Source organism: Cygnus olor, chromosome 23 (assembly GCF_009769625.2).
Source record: "Cygnus olor isolate bCygOlo1 chromosome 23, bCygOlo1.pri.v2, whole genome shotgun sequence".
NCBI lineage: Eukaryota > Metazoa > Chordata > Aves > Anseriformes > Anatidae > Cygnus > Cygnus olor.
Genome location: NC_049191.1, coordinates 2,323,770 through 2,339,150, shown reverse-complemented (window position 1 = coordinate 2,339,150; position 15,381 = coordinate 2,323,770). Strand labels below are relative to the sequence as shown.

The 15,381-nt window shown below is 41.3% G+C and overlaps 1 protein-coding gene across 2 annotated transcripts; it reads left to right on the top strand.

The window, feature by feature from the left end:
* The first annotated feature begins 599 nt into the window (after positions 1-599).
* PSMB2 (proteasome 20S subunit beta 2) lies at positions 600-12,222 on the top strand. 2 transcript variants are annotated; one of them, XM_040534959.1, is made up of 6 exons: positions 600-803; positions 2,515-2,637; positions 3,061-3,131; positions 9,348-9,510; positions 11,040-11,089; positions 11,996-12,222. In XM_040534959.1, exons 1-6 carry the CDS (start codon positions 713-715, stop codon positions 12,101-12,103), a joined length of 606 nt encoding a protein of 201 aa, XP_040390893.1. In that variant the 5' UTR covers positions 600-712; the 3' UTR covers positions 12,104-12,222. The 2 variants fall into 2 exon arrangements, with proteins under 2 accessions (XP_040390893.1, XP_040390894.1); XM_040534960.1 differs by lacking the exon at positions 600-803 and adding an exon at positions 1,785-1,803.
* Positions 12,223-15,381: the final 3,159 nt, after the last annotated feature.

Sequence of the window (15,381 nt, the reverse complement as noted above, 5' to 3'; positions counted from 1 at the left end):
GCACCACGAGACCCTGCAAGTCTCTCCTGAGCGGGGCAAGCCCTGCAACAGAGGCAGGGGCTATAAAAATGGGGGCAGGGGCTACAAAACAGGGTAAAGGCTATAAAAATGGGGCTGGGACTACAAAACATGGGGCAAAGGCTATAAAACTGGGACTGGGACTACAAAACACGAGGCAAAGGCTACAAAAAAGGGGATTAGGAAATATAAAAAAGAGGGCAGGGGCTACAAAAAAAGGGTAAGGGCTATAAAAAATAGGGCAGAGGCTACAAAAGCAGGACGAGGGCTACAAAAAAGGAGTCAGGGGCTATAAAAAACAGGGCAGAGGCTACAAAAACTGGGGCAGGGCCTACAAAAAATGGGACAGAGGCTATCAAAAGCAGGGCAGAGCCCGTAATAAACTGGACAGGAGCTACAAAACGGGGCAGGGGCTACCAAAAACGGGGCAAAGGCTACAAAAACGGGTCAGAAGCTATAAAAAACGGGCGAGGCGCCAGCCCGCCTCCCCCTCTCCCCTCAGGCGGCGCCGCCACCACCTCAGGCGGCGCGCGCCCCACGTGACCAATACCCCCCCCCCACCGCCCCGGGCGCCCGTGGCGAGCGGTGACGTCATCGCGCTGCGCCGGCGCCTGCGCAGTGGGAGGCGGCGGCGTGAGGAGGAGGAGGCGGCGGCGGCGCTGGGCTGTGTCACGGCGGGGCCGGAGGGGCGGCCATGGAGTACCTGATCGGCATCCAGGGGCCCGACTACGTCCTGGTGGCCGCAGACACGGTGGCGGCCTCCAGCATCGTCCAGATGAAGCACGGTGAGCGGCGAGGCCCGGTACCGGTGGGGGGGGGGAGGCCGCAGCGGGGCCCGGCCCGGCCCGGCCCGGCCTCGCCTCAGGGGGGGCGCGGTGGGGCTGGGCCGGGGGAGAGCCCCCGGGGGGCTGAGTTCCCGTGAGGGTTTTATGCCTTATCCTGGGTTAACTGAGCGGTCACGTTAATTTACGGTTTGGGGAAGGGTTAGCTCGTTAACCCAAGCCTTGTCCTGTGCTGTGCTACTGCTGCGGGGGGAATTCTGAAGGAATAAGCGGGATGGGGTTAGTGCTTGGCGGTATCTATGCCCCTAGCAAAAGATATTTCATGAAGAAAATTAAATACTCGGAATTCATAGCACGAAGTATATGAGCCACTAACATCTTAGTTTCTTTATGTAGAAATCTGGGGGTTTCTCAAGCCCTTAAAATTCTAGAAAATGATTTTTTCTGTTTCTGTGTGTTGCAGTTATAATAAATTGGGCTAGAAGCATGGTTTTAAGGTGTAGTGACCTTAATACAAACACAATTTTCTAGAAAATCTGTTTTTTAAGAAGTACTAAACTGTAATAATGATAAACTTTTTCTAAAATCTTCAGTGTTTAGAGTTAGCAGTGCCCTTACCTATAACTGTATTTTATTTCAGGTCTGTAGAATTCAATTGGAGTAGTAAATAGATTGCAAGGGATAAGCAGCTTCTACGCAGTCGTTAGGTACTTCAGGATCCCCTCAAATCGTATCAGAGGATTGTGACACCTCCTGTGTATCTTGCAGCAGGGATTATTCAGCACTATTTAGTAAATTGAAACCGAAAGGGAATCTCAGGCGTGGAGACGCAGTGGTGTTCCCTAGAACTAACTGTAGCGTGGAGCAGCGCTTTTCCTTGCATGCCAACTGTCTCATCAGAGTGGTAGCCTCTTAATGAGGTGAGACCACGGTGCTAGAGCGAGTGCAGAATTGGCTTTGGTGGTGTTGTCATGACAACTTGGATTCCCTCTAGTGCACGCAGGCAAGTTTTGGAAACTGCAGTTAAAAGTCTAGCGTACTGTTCCTCACTTTCCAGTTATTTGTGGACTGTCTTATAATTTGTAATCAATGTTTACATGTTGTGCTTTCGTCAAAAGCAATGACAAACAAAAACTTTTTTGAAAGCTTCATTCATCTAAATAGCTGTTTTTTGGAACAATCCTTGATGTCAGAAGGAAAGGATGGTTTTGTGGAATTTAGTTCTGGATTTCCTCACATTGTTTTTGCTTTGTGCTGATATTTCAGCTTCATACTTTTTTTTTTTCTTCTGGTTCAGTATATTCAGATAAAATAGAATGGTCACTGAGCAGAATTCTTATTGCTGAGTCAGGGAAGTACCATGTATAGCGTTGAATTTCATCTGAACACAACGTTCTGTGTGAAGCTTTAGTTGTCATTTTTTGTGACAAAGATCACATGCTTCTGCAATATCTCCCTTCTGAAGGAAGCACTTTAGAAAAAAATCATTTTTATTTCTCTTGGTGATGTGTTTAACAAGCCTGGTGTGCTACACCATCGACTGTGAGAAGCTGAGTGCTGGTGGCTGCTCAGGAAGACTTTTTTGGTAGTTTCAGGACATAATTGAGTTCTCAGTCTTTGACCTTTGTGCGTTTTGTGAAAGAAAGCGTTGTGATATTGGCAAAATTGTTCTTTTTTTTGACCGTGGCTCTTAATGTTGTTTTTCTTTACCTAGACCATGACAAAATGTTTAAGATGAGCGAAAAGATCTTACTCTTGTGTGTCGGGGAGGCTGGAGACACTGTACAGTTTGCAGAATACATCCAGAAAAATGTTCAGCTCTACAAAATGCGAAATGGTAAGTGAAGGACAACAGTGATTCACCGAGGGTCGGGAAGCAGAGAGTTAACGATGGGTGTAGTTTGGTCGAATGTTCCGTTCCCAAAGCTTCTCTATCTGTAAGGATTTCTGTACTTTAAGTGTCAAGCAAATGTGGTAGTAATGGAGGATGAAGTAAAGTTTGGAACGTGTTACGTAAGACGTGAAGTTTTTCCAAAGCCGTACTAACCTATTTGTTATATAAATGAGTGACAATAATAGTTGAAGTAAAACATTTCTCTTAATGTCTGTAGCATGATAACTGTTACTGGTTTTCGTGATGTACCTGGCTGAAAAAATCAGCCTACATACCTGCAGTATGTTACTTCTTCGGAGCTGTTTTGTTGTAGTGCGGTAATGAATGTGGATTTGCACTGTTACCACATACATATTTCTTCTGCAGGTTATGAATTGTCTCCTACTGCAGCTGCAAATTTTACACGACGAAACCTAGCAGACTATCTTCGGAGTCGAGTGAGTAATAGCTGAAAGACCTTGGCTGAGGCTTACAGGGGGAAAACTTCTGTTTTTAAGTCGTGGAGTCTGATGAAACGGTGGCGGCTTCTGTCTTTACAGCTGAAGTCACTTTGAAAGGATATGTTTTTATTAAAATTTAAATTGCTTTGCTTATTCAAAAAAGCTATCGCTTATCAGTAAGTGAGACAACTATAGTCTTGAAATTCCAGCTTTTGTCCAATAAACATTTTGTCACAAACACTGCAGACAGCTAAGCGAACTAAGCCTCTTTAACACTGAGGTTGGTTTTCATGCAAATGCACTGGATCCGTTTAATCTTATTGGAAAATGATTTAATAGAGCAAAGCTGTTTGATGTACTTAGCAAAACAAGTCTCTTTTGTAAACAGAAATGTGAGGCTTTCAGTAAAAGAAATCCAAGTTGGAGCTGTATTTTTTCAAGTTACCAAACTGCAGTTACTGTTTTTTTTTTTCTCATGGTAATTGCTCCAAGTATTGCTAATAAGTGCATCCCACCAGTCATTCTCCCGCTGTCATGCGGGGATACCCTTTGAAGCATAGTGGAGAAGTCAGGACTTCTGTTTGACTTTCATCTTGGCTGGATGCAAGTTAGTGTCCCTGGACTTCTGCTTTCAAGATTTGATAGATGCGTATGATGCATGGCTAAATAAAACTGTTTCTTCCCCAGGAGAAAAGACTTGATTCTTTTTGTAAAATCCTGTTATGTTTTCAGGAGGGGCAAGCAGACTTCTAAAGATCCAAGGTTAGGAATTGCTTCGTTAGCATTCTTCCCAACATATTAGACGAATCAAAGCGAGAGCAAAGAGGATGCTGAGAATGAAGTTGAACAAATCTGTCAGGGATTGGACAGGGGATAAATTAAGTTGGTTGTTCCAGCGGTATACCTCACAGGCCTGAAATCATGTTTTACAGTAGCACGTGCAGGCCAGTATCAACCTCAGAGTTGTGTTGCCGGGAACTAAACGTGCGTGGAGTGAGGTAAAGACCCTTCTCGAAGATCTCATAATCCACCGAAACAACCTAATGTCACTGTTCTCATTTCTGACGTGGATGACAACTAAATGCAGCAAGTTTTCAAGTTAATAAAGCTTGTGTAGAGCGAGTCAGTGAAACAATAGTGCTGAGGATTATTTAGGATATAAAATACCACTAACAGGAGTAATTTAACGGGCTTTTTGGCAAGCTCGGCTAGCATGATGTGGCACTGTCTTCTGTGCCGTGTCCCCTGGGGCTTGATCCTCCCCGTGTCTCCTCTGCTTCCTGAGCCCACGCATGCCTTCCAGCTCACCTGCTCCAGATGGGCAGCACAGTGGGGAGGACACTGGCAAAGGCAGATGTGTTTATTTACCGGAGACAAAACGTTGTGCTGTTGCAGATGGCGATGCCCTGGAGCAAGTGGTGCACTCTGACACTACTGTCACACTACAGCGATCTCTGCACTGCAGGGAGAGCTCCTTTTCTTTAAACATAGCACATCGTGGTTTGTTTGTGGATTTAGAACTTGATGATACAAACCTTGCCATCAAATTATTTTTTTCCCCTGTGGATTATCTTACCTTTTTTACTCTAATTTGTAGGATGCAAGGATTAACGCTAGCTCTCCGTATCTATTTAAATTGTGTGTAGGATTCCTGGAGGCTGTTAATTATGGGGTTCATAAAAACTTAAAGGTAAAACTTGCCACCACCTCCTGTTAGGAGCAGGAAAGTAGTTTACAAGTAGAGAGTTTAGCAGGGAAAAGGCACTTGGTTTGTTGCTGTATTGCCGTTTTGCCATGTAGAGCTGTCCGTTATGAAGGGCTAGAAGGTACGTGAAGGGGACTGGCCATACTGAAACAGAAACTTTTCAGGCATTATACAATTGTCATGGCCCAGCCCAAAACGGGGCTTGTTCTGCACTATTAACCACCATCTGAGTTCTTCCCTGTTACGTACAGATATAAACAAAATCAAACTAGTTAAGCCAGTATGAGTGGGTCTCTCCAGTGCACTTATCTTCATTTCTAGCAGTTTGTGTGTGGCTCTGCTAGCCTTGTTACCTTGCAGTGCACATTTTTTAATATTGTTTCGCAATTTGAAATCTGCTCCATACTGTTGAGGAAGGTTGTGCTTCCCCTACTTTTCTCCAGACTTTATTAAATAATCAGTGGAGAAAACTTCTCCCTTCAGTCAGTGGCTTTGCTTGTGAGTCTTGTGTGCTGAGGAGAAACAGGACTTTGGATTAGCATGAAAAATCAATGGGGAAAACAAATAGCGTTAACCAGCTGGTACAGGAAGACATCTGTGAAATATTACATTTAAGCTGATGAATTTTGAAACCATTCTGATTACAATACGGTTGCAGCTTTAGCAAGGCATGCAAACATAGAGCTGTTGCCAGAGTATAAATATGTGATAAGTTTAATAAAATGGCTAGCTTCTTTCTGTTCAAATGGACAACGACTGACCAAGCCTTGTAATAAGGATGTTACAGCTCTCTACCTTTCTCCGTTCTGAGGACGTTGCTTTAGGTACTAGGCACGTCTCAGACCTGTGGTGTTCTTGCTAGGACTGGAGAGTTCAGCCTTAGTGCAACTGATTTCATCAATTCGGGCTGTGCTAAGCTTTAGGATTTACCGTTCAGGCAAGTAAAACTTGATCTGCCAGGCACGATGAGCTCAGTTCGAAGTTTCTGAATGCCTGCCAAGATTGGGACGAACCGTGTGGATCAGACTGAGTGCTTCTTGTGTCTTGGGGATGGCTTTCCTTTTGGCAGTCACATGTAATGAGGTTGGGCTTGTAACTTAAGGCTGTTATCTTACTGTGCTCTTTTCTTTTACTAAATAGCCAGCATGGTTTTTCAGAACACTTCTTTAAAACATAGGTTTATGCTCCAAAATAGTGTCCGGAAAGAATCTGACCTCCATTTATCTCTTTTAAATGGGGCAAACCAAGAAACTGCCTTGGAGCCAGTTGGCTTTTGAATAGGTGAGTGGTGCTATGTAGTTCCTCTTCCCTGTTGCCTTCTCCAGCATCACGCTTGATTCACCTGATGAATCAAGTGCCAGCGTTTGAACATTCAACATATTACAGTGTTTGTGGGGGGGGGGAATGGGAAAAACACCCTCCTGCCCCCCATACCCTTTAAAGTTCAGCTTCTCGTTGTGTTGTGATGCTATGTTTAATTATAGGTGACAGGGGCTGGCCTGAGTCCAAAGGAAGACTGTCAGTTCCTCTCTCCTTGTCCACGCTTGGCAGGATGCTTCCTCACGCCCACCTTTCTCCCCCTTGCTGTGACTTTGGCTTCCGCCAGATGTCACACCGCTGCTTGTCACCGCCCAGCCTCCCGTTGCTGATCTTGTTGTTTTAGTGTATTTATCACAACTGTTCTCTTCAGCTGTAAATTCTGAAGAATTTCACACATCCCTTAATTGCAGTAGTTATTTTAAATCAAACAGCATAAAGTGCAAAGCTACTTGCAATGAGAAATATTGCCTGTAATACAACGGCGAGTTTGGGGGGAGAAAAAATTGAATCTCTTGTGGAGTGTCAGCCATCCGCTGAGTTTGGTGTCTCTAATCACAGCAGCCCTCTGAAGAGCCTAGGACTGCCATGGATTTAGTTGCAAAAGCCAAGGCTGCCTTTGAAACGGACAAATATCCAGGTTATAGATAATTTCAGGGTAGGTAATTCTAAGCAAATATTTATATCTCGCTACACTCTGAGGATGAATGTCAGTGTCTGAGGGTATGAGTCTGTCCTCTTGTGTAAACCCAACTGAAGGGCTTGAGAGGTACAACAATACCAGTCCTAGCACACAGGTGTTAGTCGCACACTCGGATGCAGTGAAAGTTTTCTTTGTGATGTTCACTTCCCCCTGTTCACATTGGGACCGACCGGAGTTAGGGATTTCAGATGTTAAATGCTGCAATGATAGTGTTACCTTTCCTGTGGCAAATGCCCTCTGCTCCCTTTGCCAGACTTTTTTTCCTGGCTGAAGATGCAGCCAGCTACATGGAAACACGAAGTTGAAGGCTTTAGGACTTGCACAGCGTGAGGCACTACAGGAGTAGCATTTTTCTGTAATGGGCTGTTGCCTTTTGCTTCAGGTACCGTAGGCCCTAAGATGCTGGGAGACTGATGGAGTTAGTTCTCAAGTAGGAAAACCTGCACAATTTTCACGTTTCTAGGAAGCTGCCTTGGCTCAGAAGCGTTGTAGCCTGAATGTTCCCTTGGATTCTGACCTTGAATTTGCCGCATCGGAACAAATCTTGGGAGTACATGAATTATGACAGTAAATGGAGATTGTGGTGGTCTGGGCAAGGGGAAAATTCTGTTATCTATATTAAATATTATTTGAAGGGAGACTTTTTGCCCTAGTGATAAATGTTACCCCCCAAGTGAATTACTCCTTTACATTAAGTGCCTGTTAAAGGTGCTGAAGTTGTCTCTTTGAAACTTTGAGTTAATTGTGTATTAACATATCAAATTGCCTGCAATTTTCAATTGCAATCATGGTATTAATAAATAGATTATGTTTATCTTGTAATGTTTAGATCCTGCCTTTCCTGACTAATAGGATGATAGGGTGACACTTTATTTGCATTTAAGAAGTTCTCATAGCCCGTTAGTGGGAGAACTTAAGACTGAAAAATAGCTTACAGATTTCAGTCTGTATAACACCACTTGTTTATTGTTGAGTACCAGTGTTGGTAATTCAGTCACACAGTAATCTGAGTGATCTTGTGTCATGTGTCATGGCTTTTAAAGATCAACTTGTGATGTTTGAGAATAAATGAAATACAGACTAATTAAATGAATACATCTGCGTAGTAACTTGGTTCCAAATATTCTGAAATGCTTTGAAGATTAATCACACAACTTAGTGACGTGTCTGGTATAACTGTAACACTGTAGCCTGCTTTATTTTTTATCTGGTGAAAGTCAAAGTACAGCATCCTGTGGTTTTTGAGTGCAAATTCGCTATGCTTAGCATCAAAATGACCTTATTCCTCTGCTAAAGCGAGTGTTTTTTGGTTTTATAGTGAAATTGTCTGCTTGTTCTAATAACGTCCTAATTTTGCTGCTTTGTTGATCTAGATTTTCAGGCATTTTAAGAGATACCGTGTTACTATAATTTATAAGAAATATATAAATATGGGAAATACCAGCAGTGTATAAAGGCAGTTTTAGAAAAGGTATAAAACTCATAAAAATCTGGAATTTACATTTAAAAATAATACAGTATATACATGCCTCATGATCTTAAAATGTTTATATTGGAAGACATGGAGACACCTGCTTTATCCATTATGGTAAAACACAGTAAGCCTAAAACATGAAGAAAACTGCTCAGGAATTGCTAAGCTTGCAAGTAAAGAACAATAAAAAGGCATGATTACATTAATGCAGTTCCGTGGTCTTTTGGGGTAAGAGAGAGCTATTTACTAATGTTACCCGATAGGGTGTTGCTGAAGTCATAAATAGGAATCAGAAGAGAGAATCTGAAGCAGACTGAATTTCTAGTTTAAAAAGTAAACCATTTCCAACTAAACAAAAAGCTGTTGCTAAAGTAATGTCGTATCTTAATAGTCAGTTTTAAATGGAAAGGAACCAGTTCCTTTAGATCTTCATGTGATCAGTCGAGCCAAATAGTAAAGATTAAATTTGGTTCATGCAATAAAAACCTAACTGCCAATTAACAAGACAGTGTAACACTGTATACAGCTGTTCACGCTGCACTGTATATGAGCTTTCATGTGCTAAAATGGTCAATGGTTAACAGTAGTGTGATTGAGAAAAGAGCACATTAAATTAACAAAGAAGTTCTTATAAAGCACAGAATATTCATGTTGTGCTGCCATGCAGACAGTAAAAATTCTCAAGTTTTATGTTCAGATGAAAGAATCTTATGTGGAGACATAATTAAAGTTTTCGTTTTAAGTTTGAATGTGCCATGAAAGCTTTAAAAAAAAAAAAAATCAGGGGAGCAGTACAGTTTTTGCTTCTGCATTCCATGTTACCAAAGGATTTGATTTGCTTTTAGATCGAAGCCCGGCATCTCCTGCAGACAGTACTGATGGAGTTGCTAGCCATTTTATCACAAAGAATTGTGAAACCAGCTATGTTGCAATTCTGGGTGTGGCATGGGTGGTAATTAGGATCCAAAGACTTGGGTGTGTCTGCTTTAATGAAAATCTTGTTTCTGTTTGTAGACCCCTTACCATGTCAACCTTCTCCTGGCTGGCTATGACGACCATGAAGGTCCTGCCCTTTATTACATGGATTATCTTGCAGCTCTGGCTAAAGCTCCTTTTGCAGCACACGGATATGGTGCGTTCCTCACCCTCAGCATCCTCGACCGCTATTACAAGCCAGGTAAGCGGAGCCTGTGGAGAAGAAAATTCTCCTGTTACTGATTAGTAACGTAAAGGTTTGAAGTGTGAGTTTGACGTTTGCTGAGTCAGGTGGTCCAGCACAATTGCTGTGGTGCTGCAGGTTTCAACTTGACTTTGTTAGACTAAATGCAGCTTTAAAGATTGCCTTCTGTTTTTGCTGAAATGGTAATGTGAAACTAGACAACTCCTTAGTGTTTTCCTGTTCGAAGCATAACAGACTGTAAGCGAAGGAAGTTCCAATTTATTCTAGAACATGACTAGACTTTCCTGGACCGCTTGCTGCTAGTAGTCTGGTTTTAATAAATAGCACTTTGATAACTTTATCTTCTACTTGCCTGTCTGTTGCTATGATAAAGATTTTCCCAGAGTATCAATCTTCAAAGTGCAGTCCCAGATCTTTTTGCTCCATATCTTGGATTGGATGTATCAGTTAATATACAGATATCAACATATCTGTATGATATATTAAAAATATACAGGTGAAAAGTTATTTCTTCCTAGCAAGATTATCTCACAGCTCTGAAGTGTTGATGAAGATCAATTGGTTTTACAGTTTTATCCATATGGCAGCTGTTGGTCATAATTCCTGTATGTCTGTAACTGTCCAAAGTCTTAATTTTAGAATTGTGATCCAGTTCCTACATTGCCAAAGAATAAACATGGCTCCATCCCCATTTTACAGAAGAGGAAATGTACCAAGCTGGGACTATGGTTAATCTGACATCTTTGGCTTTAGCCACAAAAATGCTTTACTTCTTACTGTGTGCAAAGCCGAGTTTAATTTCATAGCAAAGACGTTTACTTAGTAATCCTTTCATCTATCCACTGCAAGAAAAGAAGCTATGAACTGGCAGATTTATTTTAATGGGAGTTCTTCCTGAACAATGAATGCGGGCCTGGAACAAAATTTAGAAATAAGTTTTGAGATCCACAGAGCTTAACTGCTTCCTAGCCATGTCTCTAGAAAATGATAGTACTGCGTTTTTACAACTTTTTGTGAAAAGAAAAGCAGTGAACTGCAATAGGTTGTCATGGCTTGCCATCCTTACACAGCGCCGGATTTTTTATCCTAATGTGTGAGAATAGCAGGGGCATCGCACACGTGCCTGTCCCATTATTAAAACTAATACCCAGCAGGGAACGTAGCACCAAAACCGATCTCCGCCTACTATCACTGACTTGCAGCCGGCTGCGGACAGATGGAGCTGATTTAAAACTGTAATAAACTCAAGGAGAGAGAGACGGCTGGACTTCTCCAAAGCCCGGTCCCTGGCCATGGGAGGCAAAATTCCGTCATGCTTCCCATTCAGTGTAACAGATTGATTCTCAATGGCTTGTTGCAGCGTGAGTGCTTCAGCGCAGGACGTCCTCAGTACATCTGGAAATTGTTTTCTGTGAGCTGGGAAGTAGAGTTTTTGGTGCTCAGCTGAAAAGTTGTTTAAATTTAATAAAGTTTCTGTTGAGAGAGATGGCCTCTAATTAAATCAATCTGTGGATGTTTTGTTTCAGGTATCACACGTGAGGAAGCTGTGGAGCTCCTAAAGAAATGTCTAGAGGAGGTGAGTTGCCAAACTTGGGCTCTTGTGAACCTGAGAAAGGAACATTTGTTTGCGTTCATTTGCTGATATTTTCCTGTTCTTCTTGTCGCATTTTTGGCTGTCTTTGCCAGAAGGGATAATAAATGCATATTGACCAGATGTGGAATAGCTACTGAGGAAAAGGGTTTGTGGGTGCTTGCATTGTCTTAGCATGGTTCACATCCTCCAGAACATAAACTTTAAGCTTAATTGCTTTCGTTACTTCTGCTTCTTTCATGCTTAGCATAATATTGATACAGACTGTCTTTGACTTTCTTTTATGTTGCTTCTGAATGTAATGCAAGCATCCCTCTGTTACTTGTATTACACTTAACTAGTAGATACTTCCAAGTGTACTTCTCTTCCAGCTTGTGAAGTGATATCTAAGTCTAACTGGGGTGAAGATCTGACCTTAAAGTTCATAATCAATTTTAATGTAAACATATCCTTTCAGACTCCAAGGCTTTTATTGTAGGAAAACATTCTCTGTCCTTGTCTTTGAATTTAATATAATTGGGAAGAAAGTTCTAGGGAAACATTACAAAGACGTATTCTAAAGAGGTTCTGTTTAAAGTATCTTTTTGACACATACACTGTGCCCGAAGTTGTAGCCCACTCTGTCTTCCTCCTTAAATGCCTGTCATGTTAAAAGGCTTTTGTATTTTGCACCTCTAGCCTAGACTGGTCTAACAGGGGTAGTATTATAACAAGCTTGTACGAAACGCTTCCTGAGTTGTGAAAACCACCTTAGTTCAGGTCACCAGGACTGTTAGGAACAAGAACCAGGATGGAGATTTTGATCAGCAACAGCATATTCCTTAAATTATGCTCTCCTCTTTTAAGCTTTGAATGAATCTCATCTCCTTTGTCTTTTTGTCTTTTGAACAGCTTAAGAAACGCTTCATCTTAAATCTGACCTCTTTCAATGCCCGGTTCATTGACAAAGACGGCATCCATGAAGTGGACAATATACCCCTTCCAAAAGCAATGTCCTAACCCCTGAGATCTTTCTTCAGCAGTCTTCTTTTTATGTTCAGTTTTGTTTTTAATATTCGTTTGAAGCACCCAAGTCATGTACTATGCTGGGAGATTGAATAAAGATTGACATTTATGTAGCCAGTTCCATCTCTTGATTCCACTTTGATTCCACTGGTCCTTCATGAGAGTATTTAAGTAAATCCTTCTGCAATGAAGACGAAACATGATTTATTGGTAATGGTGGCACGTTCAGATTACTTTCTTTGCTATTCTGAAATTTTTTTACTTCCCCCTCTTAAGTTTTCTTATGGGTGGGGAAAACTAGTATTATATTTTTCTAGAAGAGAACTTGCTGTCATCTGTTCTCACACTGGGTATTAAAGCTCAGCAAACAGCAGACAAGTGCTTTATGCTAAACATAGCAACATCTATTTCATCTTTCCAAAGATTTCACTACTGTTTGCATTATAAAAATCTGATTTTCAAAGACTTAATTTTGCTTTTGTTATTCTTGGTTTCAATCTAATCCAAGTGGAAAGAAAGGTTGTCAATAAATAGAATGGATTTAAAGATACTAGTGTCACTTTTTACTCATGTGGCCACAGTTCTGTTACCAGGAAAATATTCTCCTTCAGGCACCATTAGGTCATAGCTATATTAAGTATTTTAAATATAAACTGACTTATTGTGTTATTTAATCACTTCTACAAGTTTAATGAAAAATGTAATTCCATTGCTTTTCATAAATCTTAGGATTATTCTCATCTAGCCAGAGGTTTTTCCTTGAGAATAATCACTGATCTTGTCTGGGGTCTAGATGATGCTTCCATATTAAAACTGCAGTCAGCAAACAGCCGTAAATGATTTTCATGTGGCTGATACTTACAACGTGCACAGAAGTGATTCTTCTGGGAAGAATTTTCATTGAGACCAATTCCCTACTTGAAATTGTATTGAGTTAACCATTTAAAATGCTTTGTTTGGGTGCTTATTTTGTTTGAAGAAGTTTGGAAAAAGAATCTTGGCAATAGGTGGATGTGTACAAGATTGTATGTGGGCTGGATTGTGTGGCATGGCATAACATCCAAGTTCTCACGCTTGGGAAAGGTAATGACAGACCTAACAGTCTGTTTGTCAGAACTGTTTTGGTCTTGCTCCGTGGTGCATTTCCAGGGTACTTCCATTTTTATTCTTTGTACAACTGAGACTAGGTGTGGCTGAGCACCACTGCTCCTGGTGCCATATGGGTTTACCCTGAAATCCTGTCTCACTTGAAGGTAGTAGTGAGAACTCCATGATTTCAACGGATACAGAATGTCAGTCTCTTCAGAGAGCTGCCAATCTTAAACCAAGTATTCCCATATTACTGAACATCTGAGAACTGGATTAGAGGCTGGGCCTTGCTTAGTGTCACAATAAATTTGTGACTCTGGTGCCTTAACTCATCCTGCCTCTTAAGACTGCGCTTACTTAAATCTAATTCTGAAACAAAGTCTCATCAGGCTCTGTAGTCTTTAATTGTTTTCAGAATGAGTAATTATTGGTTCTTTCTGTTGCAGTCCTGGCTGCAATTGCTTTTATTTAAAGCTGATGGCATAACTGAAACATTTCACTAAATCTGACTCTTTTAAAACCCATCTCAAACTTTTTTTTTTTACACTAAGGAAGTCCCTGACATGATTTTCTCCTGGCAGGTCACATTTAACATGAGTAGTGTCTTTGAGTGTTCTAGTTCTGCGATTGAAATCTCACCCTTTCATGTTGCATTAATGTATTTATTTAGCTTAACATGCAACATCTCTAATTTATTTTACCACTGATGTTGAATGTTTTTGCAGGTTTCTTGTCTCTCTTTTCAAAGTCATCATTGCAGAGTGACTGAGCTGATGTGATGTTTTTGTCACTGCATAGCAAAGTAGCAATGCCTCCTTATTGGATGCATTCATTATTTCAGACACCAAAACTGGGGTGTGGTGCTAGAAGATCATGTTAGTCTGGCAGAGGATCTGCCTGGAGTTTTTATTGGCACCTATTTGCATGCAGGTGATTAATAAACATAAAACAATTACTCCCTTACAAACACCCCTGTTGGATTCAGGTTGGAGTGGAACATATGTTTTGCCTGAGGGCAGGGACCAGGATCTGAATCCTCCATTGAGTGAAAGATACAAGGGGTTGCATCAGAAGCTAACAGCAGCAACCTCTAGAAAGGAATAAATACAGCAAAGCAGTAGAACAAAAGAATTGGCCCACAGTGAAACTGATCTCTAGCCTCTAAAGAAGAATTCTCTAAAGGACTTTCCAAGAATTATGCTCTTTAAGGAAAGGTGTAATACTTTTGCTGTATAACTTCGTAGAATATTTTACGGGTCTACGGTGTTGATTGAAAATTCAGAAACATTCAACTTTCCATTTTCTGGTTTTAATACGTGGAATCTCTTTTGAAGGAAAAAAAAGTTTTAGGTTTTGCACTAAGGGGAAGAGAACCTCTCACCTGCTTCACCTTCAGGGCTAAAGCTTTTGGAAACAACATTTTTTCCTAAAATCCAGGAATACCTTCTGGGAACAATCCATCATTTCATTTGAAAAGCATTTGTTTATCATGACAGGCCTCTCATACTAAGAGATCTCTGAAAGAATTGAGCACTGCAGAAAGGTACTGCTTTCAGCTAATATGTTTTTGGTTCTTTATATTATAAAAAAAAAAGTTGTAAACCAAGGTGACATTTGCAGGGTATTGTATCCACAGTGAGCTGGTCTGCTCTGCTTTGGCTGGTAATTCTCACCGTATGTTTTTCTACCAAAGCCTCAGGGCCTAAAGAGTTAACAAGGCACTTTTTCTCATTTTGGGTTTCCTGTTTAAAGATAGTCTTTTCCTGAGCGCTGTGCATGCAGCAGATCATTGCACCAGCTCATCCCTTCAAGAGCTGGGAGGCTGCTGTAAGATCAGTTTACAAGGGAACAGAGCCCATGTGCCTTAGGCCATGCTGATGTTAGGAGTGCTTTGCTGAAAGAAGTACGTGAGGTAGGTGCAGTGCTCTGGGTTTGGTCTGTGCTGCAGGAGTTGGCTTGTATGAGCGCTTGGCTTGTATCAGCAGACCCTAGCAGAGGTGTAGTTTATGCAGTCAGAAGATGCCTTTTTTTTCGTGGTGTTAATTATGCCTTTTCATGGAGGAAAATCTGCATTTCCTTGTGAAGCGTCACGCTTACTAGATCCACGTTAGCACGGGGAGTTCATCTGTGCTCAGACAGCAGGCTGACATAGTTGTACTTAGCCAAAGTTTGTAATGTCATCA

What these genes read in the sequence shown, in the direction of transcription:
- PSMB2 (XM_040534959.1), top strand. Translation starts at nt 713, where the DNA reads ATGGAGTACCTGATCGGCATCCAGGGGCCCGACTACGTCCTGGTGGCC. An exon ending in CAGACTATCTTCGGAGTCGA is followed by an intron (nt 3,132 to 9,347) that starts GTGAGTAATAGC and finishes TTCTGTTTGTAG; the next exon opens with ACCCCTTACCATGTCAACCT. An exon ending in TAAAGAAATGTCTAGAGGAG is followed by an intron (nt 11,090 to 11,995) that starts GTGAGTTGCCAA and finishes TCTTTTGAACAG; the next exon opens with CTTAAGAAACGCTTCATCTT.